Raw genomic sequence first — 21,003 nt, 5'->3', positions numbered from 1 at the left:
TTGCTTAGTCAAAACAAAATGTTTTTTCTAATCATAGTATGGCTTTATCTCCATTAGTAGAGTCATTTCTGTGTGAATGTTCTTACATATGCAGGTTTCTCTATAGCTACAATGGTTGTACGACTTGTTTAAAACACTGGTTTTGTCCGAATATATAGGTTATTCTATCTATTTAGATGGAGAGCATATAGCCTTTATATCAAGGGTTATTCAAGACGGCATCAAAGCAAAAATAGCAAATTTTCAAATGGATATGACCTATAATATGCGCAATGGGGATGTGATAAACAAGTTGGTGTGTGCGTAGAAGGATAATCATAGCAGACCCACTCACTCTTAGGACACTCGATTCCGGGTAATGGAGTTAAAAACTAATGAGAATAGCAGATGATATGTGACATTGTGGAGTCGCCTAATACGCCATTATGTAGGCGGAGCTTGTCTGTTTGCCCATTCACTTCACTGCCCATACTATTGTAATCTCACTATTCTCCCTCTTTTGTGTGAATGCTACGCTGTACATTGATCTATGGCGTGTATGCACATATGTGGATTTCTTTGAGCTTATTCGATCATTAAAACAAGACTGGCACTAACTAGGACCTCAAGCACCAGGTCAGTAGTTTATATATGCAGTGCGATAGCTGTAAAGGGTTACATAATGGCTAGTGCTGCATGAAAATTTACTGACAACATGTGGTGTTGTTCATAGGCCAGTTACATGTATTTAGTTTAATTAACTTCTCAGCATTGACCTAAGTATATACTCTGAAGTTGTACTATAACTTTGTGTTTTTCATCTCAAAGCATATTATTAATTTTGTTTGATTATTTGATTAATTTGTCTAATTATTATTTCATAATAATTAGAAATATCTTCAACTATTCATTTGTGTCGCCTTTTTAATGATTGCTAATTCAAAGTTACTAGTAAATAAAATTTGCTTCACCAAGAAACTTTGAAAGAAATAACTCGGTCATTTAGATGTTATTAAATGGTTATTCAATTCTACACAATTTTTATTTAAAATGGTCAGTATGAGTATATAAGTAAAGAGATTTAAATGCTTGTTTGCTTATATTACTCCTTTTGTAGTATCATCAGCCGACAACTACCAACTTAAGAACAAACATGAGCTCTACAGCAAAAAGGACCATAGTTGAGGTTTCTGTTAGAGATATCGAGAAGCGATATCAACCTATCAGATGCTATGTGAGTTTTTGCCATCAAATTAGCACATCCATCTCTAACAAAGTATCTTGAATTTACTTTGGTTGCACCAAATGAACCAGCCCAGAGGTTATATGGCGTCATTTTTCATTTGGTAGAAATTTGTGCTTGAGGTGACGTGGTCAGACAAATCCCGGTACGTAGTCTACAGGTCCTACAGTGAATTCATGGAAATACATGTAAGTATATCCTTTCCCTTTGTCTATTCACAGGCAAGCTTGTGTCTGTTGAAGACCTATTTAGACCCGATGAGTTTAAGCTATCTAAATTTAGTGCAAGATTATTGATAAAATGAGCTCTAAATACTAGTAGTGAGGCAGCGTAACATACACTCCTATATTTCATCTTAAACGTAGCCACAGTTGAGACAGATGATTAGATAAACTTGTGTCTTAAGTTAAACACCCAAGACAGGATCTGACAAACTATGCAAACCATTTGAATGTAACAAAAAAACATTTCCGTTAACATTATTGTTTAATCAAGACTCGATATGTTCTATAAAGATATATTAGCAGGCGCTATATATATGTGTTGCAATATGAAGATTCTGGGTAACTTTGTTCATATAAACCCATGGATTGTTTGGATTTTGCCTAGCTTGCTAAACAAACTCCACAATTTTTTCGCCAAATTATTAACCATCATGAAAAGTAAGTTTTTTCACCCCAGAAAAACAAATGCTCGCACAATAACGCAACTTGTGTACACATTATTAGCCATGTGGAAAAGGCTGATTTAGCGTAGCACGATTGGTGGCATCTAGTTATTAACCTGTAGATTTTATTCACAGCTGTTGACTCTGTCAATAGAATCGCACTGGCTAGTTTCAGATCAAGTTATACAGCTGGTATGTTATATGGTTTTAAGTTCTGAGCTGCATTCACACCAGCCGATTTCAGGCCGATTCTTTGCCCGATTTTGCTACGGACCGAGAACTGTATCGTGCGAACAAAGCAAACGAGTCCAAGACCGATTTTGTCTAGTCCTGAGAAAAATTTTATTAGGCAGGGCCCAATCGATGACAGATTCAAGGCCGATTTTCAATTTGAGTAGCTAATGAAATAAATCACTTTCACAGTTAGGCACACATTGTCATTTAAAGTGGACGCCATATTTGTTTTCACATTTGTGCATGTTTTGTCAAAGCTTCAAGCGTGAGTGATAATTCCATTGATAGCGCCCCTGAAAGGTGCTATCAACAGATAGAATTATTGCTTGTGTTCGACTATTAAGCCATTGCTATAATAGTTGAAGCAGGTTATACTAGCAAAGGATCGTACTCCCTATAGTTATCCATTATTAGTGATGAGCTGGGCTGTGCAAAATAATCAGTAAACCTGCTAAACATCTTAGGAAACAGTCAAAAAAATGCAAAGCATGACTCACTAAAAGTATATCAGCTAAAGTTATCTGACCCTGCAAATAAAAACTGGCGAAATTGCCCACTCTCAGTCCAAACTCGGCCTGGTGTGGACAGAAAAATCTGGCTGGTTGGTCCCATAAAATTGTTCAGAGATCGGCCACAAAAACTCTGTTTGCAAATCGGCATGTGTGAATGCGGCTTAATACTCATTTATATATGACTCTCTGCTAAGCCCTGGGCATGATGGTTCATCAGCTGAGACATAAACGCTAGCTAAATGTAATCGCCCAGCCAGTAGCAGGCCTCTTCGTCTACAATCTACATCGTCTAAGAGAATTTAGGTCTCATTTACATTAAGTGAAATGAAATTAGATCACTGATGGCTGTATTTTGAATAGAATTAAATTCCAGGCAAAGAAAAGCAATCAAGCATTAGTGACATCCTTTCTATGGGTGTGTTTGTGTTATCTAATCGTTATAATTCTGCTAAGGAGACATCATTGACATCATCCTCCTCGCATGGACGTAGTTTATTGACATAAAACGCAACGCCATGCATTATTGTTGTTTGCGTATGTCCCCCTTCTCAGCTTTCTCACTTTATTGTGATAGATAATTATAGATGTTATTGTGAAGATTGCGAAGATTGTGAAGATCACACTTTATTGTGAAGATAATTATATCTCAACATTAGCGAAAGATCTTAAACCAAAGACACTGTTTACATTTTAACAGTTTAAGGTTTCTCAATAGGAGTTAGGCTTGACTGTTATAGCCATTTTAGTGGACTATACACAGGATCTGGTTGATATCGAGTACAACACGCTTGGTCGATTCGATGTTGTACAATACGATCTGATTTTAGAAGCTAGCATGCTATTTTGAAGAAAATTATAATTGTACATTTGTTGATACACAAATGCTGAAAACTGGAGCATCAGTGAGCGATGGAAATAGTCAAGTGTTTATAAATGTAAATACAATATAATAACTTTACAACCCAATGGTAAAGAGAATGAGAAACTGCATCAAATCGCGTGACTTCTGATGCTATATCTGTCAAACATATCAATTCATTCAATTCACTCTTCATTCTGCAGTTTTCAAGACTTTGGACAACAAGAATAAAAGTTACTGTGTCTAGCTCTTCATTCCACTTCTGAAAATAATTGTTCTAAGAATTAAGTTTACTTAATACTGATATTTACTTAACAACTTAAGGTTTACTCAATTATTTGCTTACTTAATACTTGAGCTTGAGAAGTTTGTTACAATATTCCCAGCTGTGTATGAGTCCACTGACCTGGTTTCGATCAGATGCGTGTACTCTTTCTAGAGCTTTTATATAACATTCATTTGATAAACCGATAGTTGTTGTGTAAGAGTGTCAAGTAGTCGAATTTCGAATGAGCGGTTTTTGTCGTTCCTTTCCTTATAAGAGCGTCAGCCAATTGTATAGCCATTGCAGTTAATACTGAAATTTGAATACTCATGAGGTCTGCATGCGTTATAGTTAGCATATTCCAAACTCAAGTTGCATATTATTGAATCAAACATTAACTATCCATATGATAGGTTTTCATCATCAACCTGTGGGTTTAGTACTTTGCTGTTTGAATGGCTCATAGTCATAACATGCATGAAGCGAGTGCATGCAGTTACTCCCAGTTTGTCTATCTTGTGCTTGTTTTATGAAGCAGGAATTCTCTTGCTCCATGGAGCTTTTAAATGCAGCCATTGCCGAATCACAATGCTATCGCAGTTGAACAATATGATAATGCCGCCGACGCAGATGTAACTAAAATAATAAATAACATGTGATTCAGATTATAATTGGCTGCCTATGTCAGCTGGCAGGTTGCCTCCGGCATTACGCAGAGAAGCTTATATTCATCTAATATTTGATAAATATCATGGACACTGTGTGTAGCAATGTACAAAGGAGTTACGAAAGACCGATGCTATTGCCATCCTGAAGTGAATCAGCTGTGTTTTTGGAATTTGAGAATTTCTCGCTGACTCAGTCCTTTTTACTAATTAATTTTAAAATCAACATCCAATCAACTTCAAGCAGCTTGAAGGAAGTCTGTTTTCAGTATCATCTGGCCTACTAACTTAGGCTGTGCTGTGTATGGGAATAGGAAGGCTAGAATGCTCAAGGAGGAACTAGGTAAAAGAAAAGTATAATTTAAAGGAGACATTGAAACGCTATGCTCACTTCTTTATGGATGGATTTACGACAAAATCAATTAATGATTTGCCTCCTTTTGTCCTTTTTGCGATAGGATGCGAAAATGCTGACAACCACACATTTTTATTGCTCCATATAGGAGCATGTTCGCAGAAAAATGAAAAATTCAGATGTTGGTTATTTTAGTACAACTAGAAATGGGCAATTTTGCGCGTGTTGATTTTCATATTTTGTAACTTTCATGGAATTTTGATATAAACAACAAATATTCAAGTAACTTTAAGTTTTACTGTCTTTCAAGCTATAACAATAGTGATATAATATAGCTCACATGCTTAGCAATGCAATTTGAATGAATTTGGGCAAATAACAATAAATGAATTATTATCTTGGTGGTATGATTAGTTTTAATCTTCAAAATCTTCAAATCTTTGAACAAAAGAGAGCGACGTGGTAAATAGCATGTATCTGAGAATTCTATTATTTAGTTGGATGAGTAGATACTAGGCTGTATAACAACAACAGCAAAACATTGTTTTATTGACTTGTTTTACTGCTTGTGCGCAAGTCTGCTCAAATGTCAGTTGACTGTTTCACGGGGACATTACTCTTAATTAGAGTAATGTCCCCATAGTGTGTATTAAAGTGATCTGCCTCCGAGCCAACTGCGTACATTTCGCTTCTGTCATACTTTTTAAAACTTGGTTTACTAATGTAACTGGTTTATGATGGAGAGCAAGTTCTTTGAATCTTAAAAAGCTATTGACTTTGCTTACCTCTTATGGTACATCTATAATATATATAGCTTCTACTAGAGTTGTCTCACCTATGTCTTGTCTACTGCACCGTGAATGTTACTCGCTAGCAGGACATCAGATGTTGATGCTATGTTAGCCCACTCATCAGGCTCTAGCATTCGGTCTGTTTATTTTAATATAATGAAGGGTAACATTTAATCTATAAGACCATGAGCATAACACATTAGAATATAATTTCTAATCATGTCATTTTGAAGTATTTCTCATCTAATATAACAGAGGGATCAAGCATAAATCAGATTGGGTAGTACTAGAATAAGGCCTTATTTTTAGGTTATCATCTAGAGATGTGTATATTGTAGATCACTCTAATGAAAGCATTTCCTCTAGAAGCCGGAGAAATCGACCCGAATGATAGAGTTCTACCAGAACTAGAAGGTTAGTTCTGAGCAATATATGTAAATTGAAACAGCAGGTGTCACTATGACTCACTCGTTAATCACCAGACGGTATGCTTACATGATTCAGTTTATTCATTAGTCAAATTATCTACCCTCTTGTGACTCATGACAACCTGGGATTTTTGCAAAATTGCATGTCATGGCTAGTTAATTGTTCTTTATAAAATTTTTTAAGTTGCTTTGCTTTTTAAGTTTAGCATAAACGTTTGCAAAGGAAGCAAGCCCTGAGATGATATTAATATTTACGCCGATAGAATTTACTTTTCCATAGCTTTGAACTGTGTGTTGGTTTTTAATTAACACTGTTTTATTGTTGTCATCTGTAGGCTCATCCATATTCTCGAGAGGTGAAGTACAGAAAGTGGCTGCAAAGCGTAGATCGGAGATAACAGACTACTGCAATAGACTCATGACCCTCCAGCCAAAGATTTCCCAGTTTCCTAAACTTCTAACCTTTTTTGAGCTTCGAAGTGATGACTTGAATGTTCCTAGTAACAGCAAGTATGCTCTCTGTCTCATTATATTCTCCTTCTCGGTACGCTCTCTGTCTCGTTATGTTCTCTGTATAGTTACGCTCTCTGTCTCGTTATGTTCTCTGTATAGTTACGTTCTCTGTCTCGCTATGCTTGTCAGTATATCTAAAAACTCAACCTATTCCTATTTAATATTTTCTTTATATCTATTTCTTAGCCATCTTTGTCTGCATCTTCCTTGTCTCTGTTCCTTTTAGGATTTGCGAAATATGCTCACCATTTCATATGCGCCATCATTGTTCAACCTTTCTATTCAAAATCACTAAAGCAAAACATTTGTTTTCTCCATAAGGCTAGTTAGGCTTCTGTGATTGTATTTATCCTACCAGGCTTCAAGCTGACAAATACAGTTAAAAAGCCAGAATGAAATTTTGATTTTGATCCCAATTGACCTAGCAAAAGAAATGTGATGCCTTCCCAAAAACTGCATTGTCAAAAATATTGGAAATAGTGGAACCCGCTAAGCTAGGCTTACATCTTTTTACACCACAGACTGACTGGCTCTCTTCCTCCGTATACATCAATGATATACAGCCCCCCACGTGTACATGTGTATCATTGATATACACGTACACTTAATTTTCTATACAAGCCTTTTTACCATTTAGAATCTTTTGCCATACCTATAAACTAGGTCATCTTATATTTGCTATCGCAATGTAATAAATAGTCGTCTCTCCTAGTCAGGCTAAGATTGTGATGTGAGTATTCAGTTGAGAAACCAACTTGCATGAGAAATTATAATTGTACACGCTGAAAGGAATGGGTGTTTGTGACGTTGAACCCTGCAATAAAAAATTTCATTTTTTTGTAGTTATATTGTAAGTGGTTATGGTAAAAATAGAACATGACAGAACAGTCTTTGCCATTTTAAAGCTGTCAAATTGTTTATCAAAGTTTGCTGAGGAAATTCTAATTGTAGTTGCAGGGGTTCAGTTATATGTACCGGCAGTTAATCTCTTATCACTGGTGTATGTAACCTCAGGGATCTTAATTTTGTTTGTTAAAACTTAAAGTTCAATATAAAATTAGTCTAATTTCGACATATCAAGTTATCTCCATCTTGATGTTTGCATCCAATATTGACACCGTCATATATTTGTGCAAATACTTTTTATAAAAATAAATATTATTTGTTCCTTTTTTCAGTACCAACAAGGATAATTACTTCAAATAGTTATATATATGTAGTATCAAAAAAAACATATTCTATAAAACTGTTTAAAAAAACTACATGTAACATCTCTAATTATCTATAAATGCTAAATTATTAAAATAATGTGCTGAAAAAAAAGTCTTGCTTCTTAAGGGACAGGTGAGTGGACGTGAGTGGTTGAGCAATGCGTCGGTACTGTGACAGAGTAAGTGATAGAAATATGCAAATTAGTTATGTTCATGTTATGTTCAAAAACAGTTATGTTCATATTTTCTTACAAAACTGTAGTGTCGGGAATTTTTTTATGCTATTTGTTAGAAATCACTATATGATCAGACACTTATTTGCTCAATCTTTGCATCATGTCAAACAATTCATATGTAAAGGGCTCGATATGCACTAAATAGGATTTTATTCCAAGTTTTAAAAAAATGTTGCCTTATATACTACTGTTTGCAGTAGAGTGTGCTCTTTCAGAATGTTTGCATTTTGTTGACAAAGACCAATGCAAACTCTAAAAAAACGTTTCTATTGCAACGCTGTAATAAAAATTTTATTAGAAAAACCGCAAGAATGCAGTCTTTGGCAAATCGGGCATGTTCAAAGCTTTTTCTAGCGATCCTTTATAGTTTCAACCACCAACAACTGTAAACACCTCACTCACAGCCAACTGAACTTGTGAATAAAACTCAAGTGCAGCTAAGTATTCTGGGCCTGGTACCATGGCCACTCAACTTTAAGGTGACCGCTAGTCATTGTCTATAAGTAGAATTACATGGCATCTCTAAATATTCTGATAAGCATTGGAGGCATGAAGCAAACATATGATCAAAGGTATTTTGAGTAATCATCTCCTTACAGCTTCTCATCCCTTTCTCTAAACAACTCCATTCATATCCTCAGGCTAGGCTGGACGAGATGAAAACAATAGAATTATTATGTTTTTTCAGTTTGATTAGGTTGAACTTGAAATGAATCATAGAAGAAATGTATCTGGCATTTCAGGCTAGGCTTTTATTAATTGTATCACAGAAGGTGACTGCATCAACTCAAAGTGATCTCTTGATAGCTTCTATGATTTAGACAAATCACTTCTGCCACGTATCTTTACCATCTTTCTCACTTACCGTTACTCACACGCATTAGAGTATTCACATGGCAGTCACACAGTGATTTGCACAGTTGTATCTAATATCTGTGTGCGATATACAATGGCAGATTCATGTTTTGGCTTGTAGAATGAAAAAGAGCTCACCGTTTACCAGCATTGGCAAAAAACTGAAGAAGAAACAGAAAAAACGTAACAAAGAGGATAACCTTCCAGACCCTAGTGAGTGTTCTTGTCTCTTTCCTCTTCTACACTACATTTTGTACCTACTTACATACATATGTACATGTATAAATACATATTTTGTATTTTATATCCTTGTAAAATCATTGCATAAAAAGGCATGAATCTTTACAAAGCTGAGAAAGAACAAAGAAGGTAAGTAATTATCTTTCAGAACAGTTTAACTTCCCTTATGTACTCTTTTCTGTTTATATGTAAAGCACTCGTGTCTTATAATTACAGGAGCAACCTTTCTAGAATAGAATCATATGTATATCTAAGTTCATTCATATGTATATGTGTGGAATTCGATGTCTATGTGAAATCGTATAGACAATGAACATGTCTTAAGATTACCATAAATTTTTTCATACATTTTATTCAGTCTGGTATTTGCTTCCTATGTAAAAAATCACTGCATGTTGGAGATGATATGGGTCATGTGCATGATCACAGAAACCATGGTTAAGTCGGGATTGTAAGATTTGGAGTTATTTACATTAGCAGAAGGAAAAAATCCTTACAGTTATTTTGCAAAAAGAATTTTGATTCTAGCTTAATTACAGCAGATTTTATGGTCAATAAACTGAATGCATGTTTATCATTAGTGCGAAAACATCGTTCTGAGAAAACTGGCGTTAAAGTTTGAGAAACGAAAACCAATGCACAATTTTGTTTACATTTCAAAACGTCATAGCAACCAATATCAAGAAGTTGTGATATTTATCTAGATTTCTGTATTTATATCCAAAATATTATGCTAAATTTAAAAATCTAAACAGATTTTAGCTGGTTGTCATAGAAACACCTGTATACTTATAAGAAAATTTATTACTTAATTTTGCAGATATTAAAAATGGTTTGGCAGTACCGCTATATTGGACACCGCCAAATCATCAACAAAATCTTTAGAAAAATAACGACAGTAACAACAGTAACAGTATTGCACACCATCAGTCTCTATAATTTATACTTCGGTCTTGGAAATTCGAATAATTATTCTTATAATTAAATCTGATAACAATCCTATAAAATCGAATAATTATTTTTATAATTAAATATTGTAATAATCTTGTAAGAATTTTTAGAAAAATATCATCGTAATTCTCTTTACTTTCAACGCTTTTGACATCAGCTGAAATACCAAACTACTCATTATAAGTGTTAAAAATGTCAGAGTTATCTTTAAAGTCGGCAAAAAAGAAACGATTCTATTTATCGGACGCCATTTTTCAGTACTTCCTGTTTAGCATAGCAACGGTTTTAAGGTTTTTTTTCCAATGGTTAAAGACTTCTATTCTAACTGACTTCAGATTCAAAAAGATCACTCTTTGATTGGTTTAGATGCACGTGTTACAAAAATCGTTCCCAATATTATAAATTCTGTTGGTGCAACTTCAAAGTCGGATAACTCAACTTCGTGATTTGCGACTTAACCATGGTTTCTGTGACCGCGACACATATCGCTTTATGAATACACTGAAATTCATTTTATTTGTTCCACAACCCCAAATACTATAGTAATCCCCTAATGAATACTGCAAGAAATGCTCGTAACGTTAAAACAATTGCATTATTTAAAACATGAGAAAACTAAGTTTTACATAAAACTTAATAAGATTAATTAATTAATCTATACATATCTCAGTGTTTCTGTGATTCTGTGAATCTCTCCGACTATTGCTATTAATATCTTGGGATAAAAAGCTCACATCGTGCTGGATTTGAACTCACAAAGATTGCAATTGCAAAATTATAAACTTATCATTTAACCGCAAGTCTACAAAGGCTCTTATGGTTCTATTGCTCTTACTATATAATGTATACCCTTTTCCCGATTTCACACGCTAAATAATGTATTAATTGATACATTCCGCCGACGGGTTACCATGCCTCTGTTATAATATATATTTTGCCAACTAAAAAACACGATGCTTTTTTGTCCTCGCCATACTAGGGCAAATTTGTATTCCCACCATATGAATGATATGATATCAAGAAAAATTTCTTTCAAAATTAAAACTTTGGCGATTTGTGTACTGATTATATATATTATTAAGAGATATACGTTGCCATCTCAGTTCAGCATTATCTGTTATGGTAAAAACAAATTCGTAAAAATGTGATAAAATTTTAAATTAACGTTTGAAATTTACTAAAATACTTAATAAAACTTCCTTCAAGTATGTGTTTAGTTAGCTAAATTCATTTAATTTAGATTCGTTTATGTTACACGTCTGTCTCGAAAGTAAAAACCCTCCACGGTACATTCTGCACGTAGTACATTGTATTCTTACATTTTCTTGCAGATTATAACCACAAAATGCACAAAAGTTATAGTAGATAACTATAGTTACTAAGGTTAATACATTGTTTTGTTACTATTTTTTAAAGATGATGATTTTTAGCAGGTGTTTGCTTTAAATAATTACTATGGGTATCTATACCACTCTATACCACTCTCTTATGATGCCACTACTGAAACGAACTAAAGTTGTATAATTGTATACCAAATAATTTTCCATTGTAATCATAGCAAAACATTATATTTAGCTTGCTAATGATTTCACATTTACATTTAACTCTTTCGCTACTGTAAGCGACTTTCGCGGTAATAGAAGTACAGTCCGTAAGCCGATGTATCAGCTAATCAAAAGGTTTTCACTTTTCTTTTCATTATAAAGCCCGCACATTAGCTAGACCAAATAAATTTTATCTCCAATGGAACAACCTTGTTGCCAATCACGTGCAACCAATAGAAAATCTTTTGGCTCAGCAATTCCAATTCTAATTATTTCTTCAAAATGAGAAAACCAGTTCGTTATTGTCATGGCAATAAGGAACACACTGTGTTCGTTCAACGCAAAGAAAGCGTCAGAGATTTTGTGACAGTGGGATCACTAAACAATTTTATACTTATTTTGTAGAGAATTTTGTTCTGAATAGGATACATTATACAGTAAAACAAAATTTGCTTTGATTCTTGAAATATTGCTTAAATACTAGCAGTATATCGATTTTTCGACGATCCGTTCGAATTAATTTGGTCACAATAACGAATTTAGTGTGGTAGTGAACGAGTTAAGCACCTTTATGGTTTTATTTTTCTTCCTAATTTATTTCACCAAAACACTTCTTTTATTGTATGAAATTTAAATATTACAGTTGTTTAAAAAAGTTCGAAAACCTTTACAGTTGTTTTATTTTTTCTCTTAATTCATTTGAACTGCACAAAAGACACTTTTCTCATGATATGAAGTTTAAAAGTTGGAATGGTAAATAAAAGTAAATTTTCCGTTTAAAGACTTAATTATTACCCGGGCAACGCTGGTCATTCACTTAGAAAATCTATATAAATTCCTCTAAGTTTGCTTGGCTCTGTTTGTGTATGTCCAGCTATAGATATTAAAATGGTAGAAAGAAGAATCCATATCACAGAAGATTTGATCTCAGACCTTCCTGTTCACCAGTCCAATACCTTTCCAATTTAGCCACACGAGCTTGATAGATTCATTGGAAGATACATGTCCGCTATGTGGGAAAAATACCACTCTCCGTTATGGCGCAACGCTAAGCTAGTTAAAGCTAGTTACGGTTCTTCCTAATACATAGAAGACGTTATGGTGCAACATTTCCTATGTATTAGAAAGAGCTGTAACTAGCTTTCTTAATTTAGCCATTGGCAATGTTCCATGCTAATGGCAAGTGGCATTGCTTAGAAGCTGAGTTTATAAGTGTGACATTGCTATCACTGATTATAAGCTGATTGTTAATACCCGTGCAACGTCGGACATTCCATTAGTTAATAAATAAAAAGAAGATATGCCTGAATGGAAGTGTAGGCGCGGAAGTAGATATAGTAGAGATAGGTGACACATAACTTACTTTAACTTAGAAGGGGCGAAGTCTAATAACTATTGTAGCATATAGTGATTATTCTTTTTATCTTGTAAGTAAAGGTTTGACTATATATCTAGACTTGCACACTGAGTACATACTTGAGTATAGACCACACGAGCTCTGTGTCTATGTTCATATCCACCAATACCATTACCATTGTTATGTAATCTGTTTCCTCTGTTGTGATTGCAATATATATTTAATGATCAATTTTCAGAGTTTGAAGTTACGCACCCTTTGCTGCTGGAGACCTATGTTGTTGCCTTCAATTACAAGGCTGCTGGTAAAGGGCAGATAAATCTTAGCAAAGGAACTAAAGTAGATGTGATAGACAAGAATGAGAATGGTATGTTTGGCTGTTTTTAATAGCTTGTAACAAAACTGATTCATCTGAAACCAAAAGCAGGAAAGCTTGAAGAAACTCGTTGGAAACATAATAGTGGACCATAGAATGATAAATATTTTTATTTTTTCCTAAAAGAGTTGCTCATTTCGCTTACAATGTGACACTGGTGTACACATCAACCACTAGCTGACAGTACTGGTCTACATTAACAGGTTGGTGGTACGTATCATGTGATGGCGCAGAGGGCTGGGCACCCGCAACTTACCTAGACAAGACCTCCGATGGGGATACCAGCAAAGATGAAGTGCTATGCTTAGGAGGTAGTTACTAGATCTTTGCTTAGCTGTTAGAAAATACTTTCTTATGCTCATGTTGAGAGATGTGACATAGACTACATCCTGTGACTTTATTATATTTGTTTTAGATTTGGCTCGTAAGGGCATTACAAGTATGTTTTTGATTGTATTGAATTAATTCGCATATTACTTTGAAATTATTTGCTTTCCTTTCACAATCAGTTTTCCCCTTTGATTTGGTATTGATTTATTTAATTTCGAATTGTGTAGCTTCAGAACCCATCTTGTTTCTTGTGATGCTAGCCATGTATAATTGTTTTATTCCATTAGGCTTCTTGTTATAATAAGTGACAATCAACTACGAATGACCAAATCTCATAGAGTACGTGCTATGAATTAATAGAAGGTTGTCGATGTATTGTTACTTTGCTCATAGAGTACGTACTATGAATTAATGTGGCTGTCGATGTATTGTTACTTTGCTCATAGAGTACGTTCTATGAACTAATGTGGCTGTCGATGTACTGTTATTTTGCTCATAGAGTACGTACTATGAATTAATGTGGCCGTCAATGTATTGTTACTTTGCTCATAGAGTACGTACTATGAATTAATGTGGCCGTCAATGTATTGTTACTTTGCTCATAGAGTACGTACTATGAATTAATGTGGCCGTCGATGTACTGTTATTTTGCTCATAGAGTACGTACTATGAATTAATGTGGCCGTCGATGCATTGTTTGCAACTGCCTATGCAGGTGAGATGTTTCTCACAGTGAAGGCGTATAAAGCCCAGCTGGATGATGAACTCAGTTTTGGTAGTCAGGTGGTAGTTGAAGTACTCAACAAAGTTCTAGATGGCTGGTGGATTGCGAGGTAGGTGCAAGATTTCTCATGTTGGAGTCAACTTCTCCTATTCTTGAGAGCTTTTATGGTCCAACTCTTTGTTTATCCAAACCCTTTAAGCTTCTATATATATGCAATTCAATTTTTTGAGTAGAAATGAATTGATAACATCTGTTGTCTGATTCAAACTCACAAATTCATAGTAGATGGAAGGGAATCTCTCAATAGGTATCAGTTTTGGTTTTACCTTATATACTCTCCTATAGGTTGCGCCAGTACATGTGTCGCACCTCTAGTTTACCTTTATCGAAGTAAGTATATGGGACTGACCCAAGGCTATAATCCAAGTGTGGAATTAAATTACACTGTTCACTCTAACGAAAAATATTAAAAATCCATGCCAGATTCAATTTTAACATATAATTTTTTAGAAATCCAGATTTAATTCAAGACTTTACTTACAAAATACTGTCCCAAGCTTCTTCCACCAAGTTTACAATTAAACTCTGTCAGGTCTTATCAGTACTCCACTTTTAGTGAATTCCGTTACCAGATGATATCTGAGTAAACTACAATTTACTCATGCGATCTACTGGTAGGCCTAAAAAAACCTTATAAAAAAATTTTCTTTCTAGGTTTTTAAACTATGCTTTATGATATGACATCATTACACAATGTAAATATTTCGCACGCGCAAGTAATATAATTGCTTCTATGAATTAGTGAAAAGGTCAAAGTCTCCCATCACACGCTATTGGTGGCATTGCTTAAAAAAGAAATAAGACTAACATGCTGGTACGATTCAGGAATTTGTAGCAGCATCAGGTCAGAGGACAAGTTGCACCCCTAGTTATGACAGATTTTTGTTAAAAAATGGTGACTTCTCCATAAGTATATATGGTATATACATACGCATATCATATGTAGACCTACTATAGCTCTGTTGTCTGTCAGATAATTCTACATGTTGTTTTTCTTTAGTTACAACCAGAAGGTGGGCTACGCGCCATCCACCTATCTTAAAGCCTATAAAAATCCATACCTCCGCTCTTCCCCACAAAGTCCGTCTAATGCGGATGGAAGCCCACTGATGCCGACTCCTCGGAGACAATCGATTATCCCAGATTCTCCCTCCACCAGAAGAGATCTTCAGCCCTACAGAAGGGCAACCGAGAAAAGGCGTCAAAGAACTATAAAACAAAGAAAATCTAATGTAGGCTACTTGCAATGTTACATTTTTAGCATACTGCTAAATCCTGCTTTGATCTTTTTATCTTATTTCAACCTGAGCATGAAATATGTGACCCCGGCATTCAGAATGTACAATCGTGCGGTAATTGGATTGTTCACAATAGAGCGCAATGCGTGCTATATGCTATTATATGGCTCACCGTCACTATTTTAGTAAACAGTGGTTTATAGTGCATTCAACCCTGCTCTTTCGCCGTGGTTTTGTTTATTTTTGTGTCTGACCAATCATAAAGCTAGAATTACCATTTAAATCTACCCAAATCGGTGGTTGCTATGGAATGTGCCATAACACAAGATCTCAAGTATAGACTCTAATTGCGGGTGGTTGCGTGTACGTAACCATTTTCTGTTTCAACGCCTCAGGCTAAAACAAAATGAGCCGTCGCACAAATTACGGCTAGTTGACGCTAATAATTTAGGTGTAATTCTAAGTATGTCTACTTAGAATCTAAGTATGCTGCCTCAGATTATAGTGAAAGCGATGATGAGGATTGTGATAATAAGGAAACCTCAGAAATACAGCTGCTTACGCAATATGTGGCTGCTAACGATAAGGAGAGTACCAGCGATCATCCTAATTAATTAAATTACAGAGAATAACGATCAGCCTATCACTGCTGATAACTTTCCCATTATAGATGTTGACATCAAACTAATAAATAGATGCAAATGTAAGGAATTCTGCACTAGTTTTATGTCATCTAAACAAATAAATCTCCTTAGAACTGTGTATCAAGGATTACCGAAGGACACATTTGATATGGTTGTGTTGGGACAAACTGCCACTAATATAACAAGCAATCCCGTTGAATGGGCTACAGTAAATCTCTGCTGTGTACTCTGTGTTACAATGTGTGAGTGTTAAACTCCATAAAAACAGCTCTAGATTGAATGGTCACTTGATGAGTTGGGTTGATATTTCCGCATCTTGATGCCCTCTGTGGTCACTTTTCGTTGACCTTACCATGACCTTTTGTATAGATCAGCATTTTTGATGGACAATATATGCAGTCATAGCAATATAGCTTGATGAGAAGTGCCCAGTTTGAAGCATACCCTTTTAATGTAAATCTCCAGGAAGGTGAGCTTTTAGCCACATATATTGCTGACCTTACCCTGACCTTTGGAAGGTCAACCGACAATCAAATTTAAATAAAAATGTGACCATCATCTTTTTCAGGGTTTTAATGTGTAGAATGCCAGGTTTCATCAATATAGGTTGAGATTAAGCGGTCTGTTGCTATGACATTTTGATTTGTAAACAAATACCATGATTTATGATTCATGAATCGGCAACCTTATCCTGCCTAAACTCAAAACAACAGTTTTAGTTCATCGTGAGACCTTCTCTACTAAATCTTGCATAACCTGGGCATATATAACCCAATTTAAAAAATTTAAATTGCATTAAAATCCTCAGATGTTGCTGATTTGAATCTGTAAATAACTCAAAAATGTTGTTTTAGCACGATTGTACATTCTGACTGCCGGGGTCACATATGGTACAATATTGTTTCATATAAAACTTTGATTTTAGAAAATTGTTAATTTGCTTAGAAAGCTTTACCAATAGGAAATAGAGAACTCAAATTCTCTACATGAGAATTTATGAGGCCATTGTGGCTGGTAGCTCGTAGTAGATGCTACACCTACTGTAGACTTCTCTAACAAGCAGAAACCTCTGGAGTGGACTAGCTGAAATAAATAATTTTCAACAGAGAACTAAAGGGATAGAGTGTGAATATAAATAACAATACAAACGTTAACTGATATTAATTTGATAGTTCTAAGGCAGTAAATCAATGTTTGTCTGACCAGGAAACTAAGGATAGCCAGTAACGGTTAGCAGTTAGCTCACCAATTGTTGCTAGTAGCTTATCCGAGCATTCTCATCGCTGCTGTTCATTTTCCATATTTTATTGTCTTACTAAAACTGTAAGAATTTTTACACTGTTTATTAAGCACTGCTTCGAATATTGAATAACAAACAAGGGAAATCAATTTTTCTGATGCAGGAAAAAGATAATACTGAATTGAACATCAATTTATCACTCATCCTTGAGGGAGATGACGATTACCTTGACCCTAATCTACAGTCTAACAATTTTTCTCAGTCTTCTATCTATATCGACCCTGACCAGCAAAATGGTAAGTCAGTGGCGCTTCATTTTATTTGTGATTACTGATTTTTCCAATTATCGTTCCATGGTTTCACCTGTAGTCACACTCTAATGGTGCTGAAGAGAATTTGTCTGCTCTTGATGAAAAAAACAACAGTCTAGCGAGTTGTTGAAGAGTTATGTATAAGGTTATGCTTATCTATCATTGAAGGATTAAAGGAGGCAACTCCAGATGTTACTGTGTCATCTGCTAAGGTTTCTGAAAACCCTTTAGCAGTAAAAGTCAAACCCCGCAGTCGGCAAGTGAGTGAATGTTTTTCGTAGCATATGTAGAGGAAGGTAAACAGTTTCTGAATTATAGTTCATGTTAAATGGAAGCGATATTAGTTTGACTTGCGTGCAGGCATTAGGCAGTGTTCTCAGACTAGTAGTCACTCTAATCACATGGCATTTGCAGAATAACCTCCGAGTTGAGAGATCTTTAGGAGTGCAGAGCAAGCTGTCTGATACTGATGGCTATGAACCTGTCAGTACCTATGACAAGAAAGCTACTGATGTCATTGTTCCTGCTTACAGAGCACCTGGTGCTCCTGCCACGCATCCTGATGATTACCTTAAGCCTAAGCCAAGTATGTCATCAAACTCTGCCATTTATAATTTTGGTTCAAGAACCGGCCACATTTTTCGTTGTTAACCAATTTGGATATGTTTAGTTTTCATAGAGTAATCAACAATTCTGTTTAAAAACTATTTACAAATGTTTAATTACTATCCATGGTATAAAAGACAGAAAATGATTTGCATAGACATATTACGTATAACCTGTGGCCATACCATATCACATTCTAACCTGTTACCAATTGGTGGAAAGGTCAGTTTTCCAGCTTGCATTTCTCATAGATCTAAAAGACTATTCATTTCATATTATTGAATATCAGAACTTTTTGATCAAAATGGTTGAAATTGTGAGTTGGAAGCTATAAGTTGGTTAAGCGTAAAATTATAAATAAAAGCTACGTATAAGAGAAAATGTATGTAAAAAAGCATACGTCATCCAATTGTTTACTAATTGTAAATGCACAATAATAAGTGTAGTTCTAGAAAAGATAATGTTTATGAAATATGCACAAGTGAGATAGTTTATATCAGTGAGAATGGTGATCTTGTTGGATGTATTTCTGGATTTCAGCTCTAAATCTGTTCCTAAAAGATTTAGTCTCTCATCATCAATCCAGTGTTTTTCATTGGTTATATTTATATGGCTCCAAATCAATCACTACTTTGCCTTCTGCATCAACTATAAGCCTTTCAATATAGTCCTACCTTAATCTTGGCTGTGTCTCTCATTGCAGGGTCATTTAATGTGAACAACAGGTTTACCTTGGACGGGGAATATGAACCAGTTGTAACTAAAAGGGCGAGCACACTTCCACCTGTTATTAGCGAGTGTAAGACTGATCATGGTCAGAAACTGCCTCCACCAAAGCCCGATGAAGCTCTGTTAACAAGACTCAACATAGAAGATGATGATTACGACTACTCACCAATATTAATCCCGCCGAAACCTCCTACCAGAATCTCAGTCTCTGGTAACTCATCTCAGATAACGCCTCCACCACGGCGCTCTCAAGTGCTAAAAACATCTGGAAATGGCACTGATGGCAAGACTCGGCCAACAGCATCTCCTCGCTCTCCACTGGATAAGCCTAAAGACGCGGCTCCTAAATCGAACACTGCACCGCCAAAGGCGCCAAGACAAATACCTCAGTCGCAAACTCCTGTTGTCATGGCAACGGAAGCCTCCTATTCGCAAAACCTGAACATTAGTGTAAAGTCGGTCAAGGTCAATGAGAATAACAACAACACTGATGGGAAGATATATGAAGAGTTTTTAGTAAAGCCAAGCCAATTAAAAGGCAGGAAGAATGCTAACGTGCGGGTTCCAAAGTAGGCCAGTTCTTGCAGCTTGTCCTCACTCAGATCAAACCGTTATTTCTCAGTCATTCCTAATAGACCTGCGATATGCTCTTAAAAACTGAACTATGCTCATAGACATCTATGAAAAATACCATATATGTGGCCAAAAACTTCTTACATATGTAGTAGCTGCCACTTTTTAAACAGTGTTTCTTATTCATGCAAAGTATTTAGCCACTTAAGTGCTAACTCCTTACTTTTTCTGTATATAATATACATGTATGTATTGAAAAATATGAATTTTCTACTGTACTAACCAAAATGTTTTTTGGCCGATTCCATATTAATGAAAGTTTATATTCTATAAGTTGTGAAATGTAGGTAATTTCAACTCTTCCCGCAAATATTCTCTCTTTCTACCTGTTCGCTCTCACTTTCTACCACAACTCCCTTTCATTATTTTACTTTCCGATGTCTTCTCTGCTCCACTCACTTTTAACCACATAATTTTTTTCTGTTCTGGTATTCTAAATACTTTGTTCATTTATGTATTGTATATGTATAAAACATGAAAAGTCGATAAAATATAAACATGGAGATACAATGTATCTAAACTGTAGTATGCAATTTACCGATGGAACCAAATGATGGCATCTGAATGTAGGAACTAGCACTAACAATATCTTGTTTTCTGCATACGATGTAACTCTAACATTCTTCTTTAGAAGCTATTTCCTGTATTCCCTGCGAGTTGTCATATATTTGCTACCTCCTGTTCTTGAATCTCACATTGAGCACTTGCAATGAGTTTGTACGTACTATCGAGCAGTGCAGAAGGTTTCTAGAAGGCTCAGCTATTCTTATGAACAGAGATTTAGTAGCTTCGGAGCAAAATAATTTGACACATCAATATTTGTAAATCTCGCTTTGCCATTGTGTGCGCACGCGTTTGTGTATGTGTCCGCGTGTTTGTGTATGTGTCTGTGCTTGTATGTGTGTCTGCGCTTGTGTGTGTCTGCGCTTGTGTGTGTCTGCGCTTGTGTGTGTGTCTGCTCGTGTGTGTGTGTGCTCTTGTGCGTGTGCGTGTGTGTGTCTGCGCTTGTGTGCGTGCGCTTGTGTGCGTGCGCTTGTGTGCGTGCGCTTGTGTGCGTGTGTGTCTGCTCTTGCGTGTGCGTCTGCGCTTGTGTGTGTGTGTGCGCTTGTGTCTGTGCTTGTGTGTGTGTGTCTGCGCTTGTGTGTGACTGTGCTTGTGTGTGAATATGAGTGTGTGTCTGCGTGTGTATATGAGGCTGTGTGTGTAT

General features: G+C 35.6%; 1 protein-coding gene across 1 annotated transcript; it reads left to right on the top strand.

Annotated features, from left to right (window-relative positions):
- Positions 1–506: 506 nt before the first annotated feature.
- On the top strand, positions 507–20,294 carry LOC137405940 (SH3 domain-containing kinase-binding protein 1-like). The gene is made up of 14 exons (XM_068092420.1): positions 507–615; positions 1,097–1,213; positions 1,330–1,410; positions 5,909–5,984; positions 6,334–6,508; positions 8,935–9,026; positions 13,144–13,272; positions 13,485–13,592; positions 14,327–14,444; positions 15,396–15,627; positions 17,681–17,813; positions 17,997–18,088; positions 18,243–18,414; positions 19,138–20,294. Exons 2-14 carry the CDS (start codon positions 1,133–1,135, stop codon positions 19,734–19,736), a joined length of 2,088 nt encoding a protein of 695 aa, XP_067948521.1. The 5' UTR covers positions 507–615; positions 1,097–1,132; the 3' UTR covers positions 19,737–20,294.
- Positions 20,295–21,003: the final 709 nt, after the last annotated feature.

Source organism: Watersipora subatra, chromosome 1 (assembly GCF_963576615.1).
Source record: "Watersipora subatra chromosome 1, tzWatSuba1.1, whole genome shotgun sequence".
In the NCBI taxonomy this organism is placed as follows: domain Eukaryota; kingdom Metazoa; phylum Bryozoa; class Gymnolaemata; order Cheilostomatida; family Watersiporidae; genus Watersipora; species Watersipora subatra.
The sequence above is the reverse complement of the archived record's forward strand: the minus strand, read 5'-3'. Positions and strand labels throughout refer to the sequence as shown.